The sequence below is a fragment of the Crassostrea angulata genome, chromosome 6 (assembly GCF_025612915.1).
Source record: "Crassostrea angulata isolate pt1a10 chromosome 6, ASM2561291v2, whole genome shotgun sequence".
NCBI lineage: Eukaryota > Metazoa > Mollusca > Bivalvia > Ostreida > Ostreidae > Magallana > Magallana angulata.
The window spans coordinates 61,339,844-61,349,474 of NC_069116.1; the positions used below are offsets into that span (position 1 = coordinate 61,339,844).

At 33.6% G+C, this 9,631-nt stretch overlaps 1 protein-coding gene across 1 annotated transcript; it reads left to right on the forward strand.

Moving 5' to 3' along the window:
* Positions 1-8,669: 8,669 nt before the first annotated feature.
* On the forward strand, positions 8,670-9,529 carry LOC128189935 (bifunctional 3'-5' exonuclease/ATP-dependent helicase WRN-like). The gene has a single exon (XM_052861761.1). The coding sequence runs from the start codon at positions 8,685-8,687 to the stop codon at positions 9,507-9,509; it is 825 nt and encodes a 274-aa protein (XP_052717721.1). The 5' UTR covers positions 8,670-8,684; the 3' UTR covers positions 9,510-9,529.
* Positions 9,530-9,631: the final 102 nt, after the last annotated feature.

A 9,631-nucleotide genomic window follows, 5' to 3' on the forward strand; every position in this document is an offset into this window, starting at 1 on the left:
TAAACTTATTATTATTATTTGTATACTCATGCTTATAAAGTGGCATATAGGTCCGATGGGCCGGGTGTTTATTCATCAAGTTATTATATAATATGCATGTATCTATATTTGTTTATAAAACACGTCACTATAATAAATCATTTACTTACTTACTTACTCACTCTTTCACTCACTCATGATCACTCACTCCAAAAAAGACCAAAGATTTCGGTGCAGCGCGTGTACATTGTGATTTTGACTGCATGTGATGGCATCAAATTAGCTTGTTCAGGTCAAATTTTTGCAACTATATAGTGGTCACTATAAAATATTTATGACTCAAATTCAGAATTCCAGATTTTACTTAGTATAATAAAATTGATTCTTAAATATTTCGATCTCAATTAACTAAGATATATATTTCAAAATGCATCCATAATTACAATGAATAATATTACAATTAGGAGTGACAAAACGGTAAAAAGTCTAGAAAGTGTTTTTTCCCCCAATTTTTCTTTTTTAGAAAGAAACAAACCAGCATTTTCAGCAACGAAAAAAAAAAACCCTTTTTTAAAAAATATATTTTGTATAGTTGCATTTTGCGTTGCATGCCTATGACGCAAAACAAAATATAATGGGAGTTTATTATATTTTGCGTTGTTATTATTTCGTGTTGCCACAAACCACTCTGCATGCTGCAGTTCGACAAATCAAATGTTAAGTCTATAGTTTCATTTTCAATTTATTCAACAATTAACTCTCAAGGGGCAATAAGATGATTGTACAATCATGTAACAGTTAATTTCAAAATGCATTTAGCAATTATTAACTCCCAAGAGGCAACAGGGTGATTGTACAATCATATAACTCTGGGTGCGTTCAGAGTACTGCCGTTGGCAGACAAAAGTTACCACTGGTAATATTTTTTACCATTGGTATGCCAACGGTACCAATTTTTGCCGATAAAATTTACCATAGGTAGACATTTCTGCAGACGATCTAGAGCTCTGTTAGCGATGGTAACTTTTTTATGACGTCACAAAAGTGGCGGATTTTGTGTATGCATTGAAGGCAACATATTAATTTCACAGTTAACAATTCGTTTTAAGCATTGTAACATACCAGAAGTACAGCTAAATAAAATATCTTTCCGTATACGTAGACAAGTTGTAGGTGTTTTGGGACATTGGTGGGAAATGACTTTCATCTTTCAATTCTTAAATTGAAAGTTTTCTCATTTTTTTTTTGCTTCTGGTGTAAGCTATCTATTCGGCCTTAATATTTTTCAAGGAGGAGAATATACTGTACTCTTTAAAAAAAACTTCCCTTTATGGATGTTCTAAAACCGATCAGCCATATATCGAAAGCTCTCAAACGTAGTTACCAAAAAAAAAACCCCCAAAACCAACAGAGCCTTTAAAACATTAGGGGTAGGGCCCTGTAGATTGATGTTGGCATGAACCATAGCATTTGCTTTCAAATGTGTCCCTGGACAAACGGTATTAAAATCATCGGGTGTATAGGATAGTATAGAAATCTAGATCATTCTAGGCATGTTTTTTCAAAGATCAACTCACGTTTTACAGGAGAAGAAAAAAATGATTTACTGTACTCAAATTATATTTCTGAATGTATCCTTTTGGTGCAAAATGATCAACGAGGCAAAAATATTGCATCTTGGTTTGACATTTTCCGCTAAATAATCAGCCAGTGTTAACAATGGTACACCAAAGGTACCATTGTTAACATTGGTAAATTTCCTACTATCTGTACCCTAAAACTCGTTCAGAGTACATATGGGTCCAATGGCACCAATGGCACAAATTGTTACCATTGGCAAACAGGGATTGGTACCACTGGAAATACTCTGAACGCACCCAATATGTACTATCGTGACGGGTTTCGTCGTTGATATGAGAGTTGGGAACGTTTACTCGCTTGCAGTGGGAGGACCCGATTGGCAATGTCCAGTCCAAAAAGGTTTGGGACTATTGCACTGAGAGTAAAAGCAGGGAAGCCTTCAGACATTTGTGCATGCATAAAGGTATCGGTATCTTATCTACCAGTTTGTCGAATTTTGACATGGCCATATATGGAAACAATGATGTCACTGATGGATAAAGGACGTGCTGTAGTGACCGGAATGAGGACGGAATAAACAAATTGATATAGATATCATATTATCTATGGAAAACAACGTTTGTTAGGGAGTACGGTTTTTTCGAGAAATTAATCATAAGCTTAAATTGGTGTAAATTATATCAAGAGAATCTAGAATTTAGATTTTTAAGCCACTTCGCGGGAGTCTCCCGCGAGATGCAAAAGGGTTATGTTTTACCTAATAGTATGTATCAGATTTAAAACTAAGCCTCTACCAGTTTGTTTACGATCAAGTTTGTCGCAGATCCACCGTTCCTAAATTTTATAAATCCAATTTTCTGTGAAAAAGTATAACTAAAATATAGAACATCCACATACCAGTATCTTATCTATTTCTTCAAAACCTTTCAATTATTGACAATATTTTGGTTTTCTGCAATGAGTAATTATGAAAATATTCTTTTATTATCGATAACATTTTCATTATTCATTGTTTCATTATTCATCATGCACTTGCAATTCAATTCAATTCAATTTATTCTAACTTATTCAGAAATATATAATAATCACTCTCTAAATTCCTATTTTCGATCACTTCTCAAGAGCCGGTGTAACGAAGAATATTGACCCGGGTTGAAAATGGACCCGGGGGTCATTTTTCAACGTTAAATATTGACCCGGGGGTCATTTTTCAACGTTGAAAATTGAGACCAAAATCGTGAAATTTATACCCGGGGTCATTTTTCAACGGTATGAGAAAGATTTTTCTAAACTCTGATGACCTCGACACGTTGAAAATTGATCCTGTTGAGAATTGACCCCAACCTCAGATTTTGGTCTGAACTGGAACTTACTCTACACGTACATCATGTACATATTTGAAAGTTTCAGTTTTAAAATAAAAGTTTATACTGTCCGATATATATGCGGACGTGGCTGATTTCTTTTAGGTTGATATGTCCGATTAAACATTTTTGATTTTGAGACTGAATTATTATTACAATACTATGTAAATAAAGCTAAGAAGAAGACCGTTTGCTTCTGTGTAGAACAGGCGAGTAGGGCTAGAATACTTTTTGACATAGAATTGGTTTTCATTCCCTCGTGTGACAGAATTTAAAATTTAAACTTGTCATAATCTCTGATAAATATATCTAATTAATGTATGGCCCATTATCGTCACTTTTCAGGCAATTCAACAGAGCTCTATTCAACAGGCACCTGACGTTGTATATTTTTCTAATAATTGAAAATATATAACATTATACTGTTTTATTGGGTAAAGGGTATATATATTTATATTAAGATTAAAGGATATAATGTCATATACCTATGCTTAACTTAAAAAAAGTCAGAATACTTCCCTGACAAAATAATTAATAAATGGTTGTCATATTTTTTATCCTTTTTTATATATACTGTATTATACATGTATATATATACACAGCATATACATATTTATACATGTTTTAATTTTTTTTACGACTTAACAATAATTTTTCATAAACTTGTCAGATTAAATTTATTGAAGCACCATTTAATTTTCTGCATATGCAGAGTCATAGTGCTTTTTAAAAATGCAATTTATTTCAATATTTTGAGTTTTCAACTCCATTCTTTACCTGTAAATTAGAAACACAGGCAACTGGCGTAATATATTTTCTCAAAATTAAAAACATTTACCCTCTACAGCAAAAATGTTATCAATTTAAAAAAGTAGGTTTGCATCTATATATACAGTCGGAGGATGGTTGATCTAATTATATTAATAGTATACACGGAAAGGCATGCAAAAAGTTGAATATGTTAAGATTATTCAAGCACACAATTGATAGATAAACACTTGTTAAAATTCGTCTTTTATCAGACCTAGATTGGAATATGGTGATGTTGCGTGGAGCAGCTGTATCGAGGGAAACTCCGAATTGCTTAAACATGTACAAATTGAAGCAACCAGGACAGTGACAAGGATCAGAGTTAATTCTTCTAAAATCATTTCATATAGTGAGCTTAATTTGGAAACCTTACAATCTCGAAGGGATAAACATAAACTAATTATATTCTACAAGATTATAAATGGTTTAGCACCACAAGATACGTTAGATTGAATTCAATCATATTTTCTTAGGTCGAATGAGCTTTTTTACTATCTACCACTATATACTTATTTCAATAGCTTGCTCCTTTTACATGTAAATTATGGAATAATCCTCATGCAGAAAAGAAAATTTCATCAACTTCATCTTTCTTTAAGTCAAAACTTAAAAAACAAAATATACATAGAGCTTACAAACACTCCAGTTAAGGAAATAGGAAATATTATTTTACGTCAATTACGGAATAAAGCTAGTACATTTTTGTAAAGCTTACTTATTTAAGGATTTTTTAACTGATGAGAGTTGATGTTTATACTGTGTCTGAATCTTAAGGAAATGTGATTTTCCCCCTAGATGTTCAAGATACACTCAACAAAGAGACGAACCTTTTAAACAACTTATTGACATTATTGTACCTTTTTATATGAACTATATACGTTATGGTAGTTCTGATTTTTTTTTATATAGATACAATTGTAAAATTGTTTCCTATGTGTATATTTATATAAGAGTTCCCAGGCGTTTTGATTTTCTTAACTTACACTGTTTAAACCTATTTAAGTATTATACATGCATATTTACTTAATATATAGTTCCCTTTTATTTACTGTTCTTTTCAAATGGGCTGGATCATGAAAATCTCATTCTTATGTTTGTACAAGTATCTCTGTAAGTATAAATGAAGGTGATAGGTTTGTTAATGTAGGTGTGAGTGAACATGTCTACCAACAATATGTCTTACAATCATATATGGTATTTATTCAGATAATTATTTAATATTCAAGTATCCCCTGTCTTATATACACATAATATCAATGCTATTCTGTATACTTGTAATATTATATTCTTATGACCATAAATAATTTCCCCTTGACTTTGTATGCTTGATGGGGTTTACATACATGTAGGATAAGACTGTTATCCAATCCATTTAATAATTTGAACATTCTGTTCAATAAAACACGTTTAAATTAAATTGATGATGTAGGTGACTGTGCTGCTGTATGATCTTCTACAATATATTTCTATTCAAAAATGCAATTTACCAATTTAATGACGAAAACAAATACTGTTAGTAAGTTTATGTTCAATTTTTTATGATTAAAGCAATTTAGAAACTATTAAAGCAAAATTATTTTATTGTCATCCTGTACGAAAATTAGGTTGCTAACTTGCTACATATTCCATGAAGTAGAATTGTTTATGCCTAGAAAAATTAGCGATTTGATGATATTTAGTTACATCAGAAGTTATCCTAACGGAACAAATAAAACACAAAAAAAATATCGGCTTTCAAGATATAGTTACTACAGCATTGTTCATGAAAGAGTACATGTAAACATATCATCATTTTGTAAACTGAACTTGGCTGGATGGGTGTGAATACAAAATTCAGATAGTCTCAGTTTTAACAAACTGAGAGGGTGAAAACACGAAAATCTCAATACGACATACTATGAATTAAAAAAATAATCATTTAAGTCTCATTTTTAACCCCCCCCCCCCCCCCCCCCCCCCCCGTTGAAACATGTACATGTAAACATGTAAATCTAAAGAATAAATATGTAAAAATGATAATTTTTAATTAAATAAACTCAAGTTATAATATTGATTCTTTAATTTGTGCTTCTTCGCTGTTGAATTTTGAACCGGTTTCATGATCAAAATTCCACGATGCGGGTCAGTTTTCAATGGATTAGGGTCTTTATTTAACACCATTGGTATCAATATTCAACGTGGAAAAATTACCCCCGGGTCAATTTTCAACCCGGGTCAAAATTCTTCGTTACACCGGTCCTAGGTCCTGCGGGAGTTGGACTGTATCGTTGACTGATCGAGGTGTCCTGTATATCAGGCAGGTATCTGCAAATGGTTTAACGTAGTATTCAACTACATCACTTCTGGGAGGCCACGATGTACGTAGACCAACAAAAGCAGCTAGAAGACCCAGTACTGTTGTGTTGCGTGGTTGGAGACAATAGTTTATACACTCTCTATATATGTGGGTTGATGACAATGCTGTTCGTTGTCAATAAGGGACTTGAACCCTTGTCTCCGTCGGAAATACCATGGACTGTTCATTCAAGATGTTTGGTTTTTGGTGGCTGGTTAGAAGTCCATTGGCATTCCGTAGTGTTGCCACAACTGAGGCTTCTTTTACCCTTTATATGAATGACCAGAATTTGGGGGAATGATGGGGTGGGTGGTTAGGGCACTTTTTTTTCAATCAAATTATTTAGTGGTTCATACGGTATGAAGGAAGCGAACATCGTAAGAACACAACTCTTGTCACACATCATATCCCTGTTGAATAACCACCAAAGAAAGCATAATACTGGACATAAACTGTACATCTCTCTCTACGAGCGTCTCTCCAATGCTTTGTAAATTACATTTTCCTGGGTACGTACTCCGTACGAATCATATAAATTCGTAACCTATAGTTCAATCCATGGCACAAATGACGTAATGCTGCGCTGGAGCACAAGTGGGATTTAAAGTAACGTATTTATAAATCTCACAATTTAAATGAAACTTTTCTTGCTTTGGATTTCATGCGCAGACCTAGAAATTTTTTGCCGAAGGGGTCGAAGGGATGATAATGTTTGTCCGCGGGCGGCGGTGGGGTGTGAGGTAGGGGTGGGGGTTGAGGTTAGTTCGATGCATATTTTCGGTATAATATATTATACTACGTGACTTTAAGAATTTTTCAGGGGAGAGGGGGGTGGTCTGGACCCCCGCACCACTAGATCAACACGTGGATTTGACCACGCCCGATCTTAATAAAGTATTACTCAAATAATTATTTCTTATTCCTAAAATAAAGTCGTGAGGAAAAGTGTGTTAATGATAACTTCATTACCGAGCAGTAATTACACATCAAAAGTTCCATACTACTGAACCTTATATTAGAAATCTTGATCAAAATATCACACCAGTTTATCCTATGAGTGTAGCAAAGAGTGGATTACCAAAGACTTACTGAATTCGACTTGATGTACAAATGCTGACTCTGAGCCCTCCAATGGGGCCCTTATTTTTTTTTACGGAAGTGTACGCGCCTGTCGTAACTCCACAGGCATCAAGCATTTTTGTAAGGGGACAGACAAAATCACTTGTCCGAAATCTTGCAGAAAAGAAAGAAAAAACTATATTCTGTTTTAATGTTAATTTTCTTAATTTCCCTAAAAAGATGGGGCGCAACTGCCCATTTGGTTTAGTCGTAAAATATACAATTTCAAATTTAACATTTTTTTAAATTGAATATATTTGATATGTTATAATACAAGTTTACAAAAGGGTAATTGCTAACTATATTAATTTTGAATATTTCAAACAACGATGAGAAAAAAAAATCATAAATACATAAGTTTTGGTGGTATCGAACCCAAAACCTAAAACCCCAAGATCTATAAAGTTACCTAATGTCTGGTGCACCGGTTAACCCTCCAAGCCCTGAGCCATTTCAATCACAACAAATTGCGTTCTTTAATACTATATGAGATGTTGGCCTTGTATTATTTTTCTATATCGTTCAATTACATTTTTAAAGTATAGAGGGTCATCTCTTCACATTTTTGTTGATTAAAATCGGTTTAAATTCCATGATATGGAGCTCAGACCCACTCTATAAAAGAAAAGGCATTGAAGGTATAAAAATGACACCATTTGGAGGTTTTGACACGAATACGCCAGTTTAAATCAACCTGTTGCAAGTATTTAAATATTTAAGGGTTACAAACCGATGTTACGTTAAATATACATTGTTTTTAATTTTTTTTTTAAGTATCAGATTTAATGATATTTTAATTTTGTAGTATCTAATGATTTCTCATATGGGCATTTTACACGTCTTATTCACCCATCTTCTTTTCTACTTTAAAAAAAGTGGGAGGGGCACCTCCTTTAATTAAAGTTCACACTACTAAATTTAAGGAAAACTTTGTTGCCAGGGTAACCCCTAACCCCCCCCCCCTCCAAAAAAAAAAAAAAGAAAGAATTATGTGTTAATCAAAGGTTAACATCCTATTCTTAACTTCTTGATTTTAACCCTAAATTGATAAACTGAACGTAACAAAAATACAGAGAGTGCGTGTATAACCGGTTAAAAGAATTCATTCAACGTCAGATGAAGTTAAATAAGTTCGAATTTTTTTAAAGCCCTTTATAATTTAGAAAACTAAATAATTTACATTGTGGAGGACCAAGGTTCAATAAATTTTTCACTAATCAACATTAAAATTTAAATACTAGTATTGTACATCCATATTATTTTTTGACATTAAGTATTTTTTTTTTTAGTATAGAACAAATCTAAATATCTTAACCTTTAAAATTTGAACACTTTCCTTAGTTTTATACTTTATAATTCACAAAGAGCTCTTCGTCTCAATGAGATTAAACACAGATACAATTGTCACAATTATCATGTGCGTTTTATTATGATCGAGAGCGAAGTTCGTATCTCTCTTTCGTTCGGGTTCGAAGTTCGAGTAAAATAAATAAGTAATGAAAGGAAAAAGATTAAAAAAGTTTAAAACTTCGATCATGTCAGCGGAGTATGACAGTCATACAAAGAAACGGGTGCTTCCGCCTTGGATGAAATTGTGCGAGACGGCAACAAAAGAGGGACAAGATGAGTCTCAATTTAAAAAGTCTCGCGAAACTCGCATTCAGGAGGCTGCAGGGAGCTTTGATAAAATTCTTAATGATTCTCTCAGGGAAATGCATTTTAGTGGCTCACTGATTTACTCCCACCACAAATCTGACTGTAACCTTTTGTGTGAGGAGTTGAACACAACACTCACAGATGTGGATGGGCCGTCGTTTGTGGGGTTTGATATGGAATGGCCGGTGTCGTATAGACCAGGTAGACAAGAGAAGACAGCAGTGTTACAGCTGTGTACCTCAGCAGACAAGTGCTACATTTTTCACTTATCATGCATTGGAGGCATTCCCCCAGTGCTTGGACAACTTCTTTCAAGTCCTAGGGTCAGAAAGGTTGGGGTTGGAATACAATCAGACTTCTGGAAGCTAGAGCGGGATTACGGACTATCAGTGGCACCCATTCTGAAGTCCTGTGTAGTGGATCTTAGTCTATATGCTAATCAAGTGCTTGGGTCAAAGGAAACATGGAGTTTGGATGGGCTTGTGAAGCATTTATTCCAAAGGAAAATTAACAAGAATCCAATTGTTCGAAAAAGTGACTGGTCCGAGTTTCCTTTGACGGATATACAAAAGAGCTACGCAGCCACGGATGCTTATGTGTCCTATCTTATTTATGAGAAATTAAACAAAATGGATGGCAATTCTGGCAAATCAAATAAAGACTAATCCATTTTTCCAGAAAGTGATTTGTTGATTTTTCTTTCTTTGTTTGTCTTGTTATAAAATTATCATATTAATTAATATTCGTGTGAAATTATACATTTTGAATTTCATGCTGTTTCTTATTT

Excerpts from the sequence above, each read along its gene's own strand:
- LOC128189935 (XM_052861761.1), top strand. The coding sequence starts at position 8,685 with ATGAAAGGAAAAAGATTAAAAAAGTTTAAAACTTCGATCATGTCAGCG.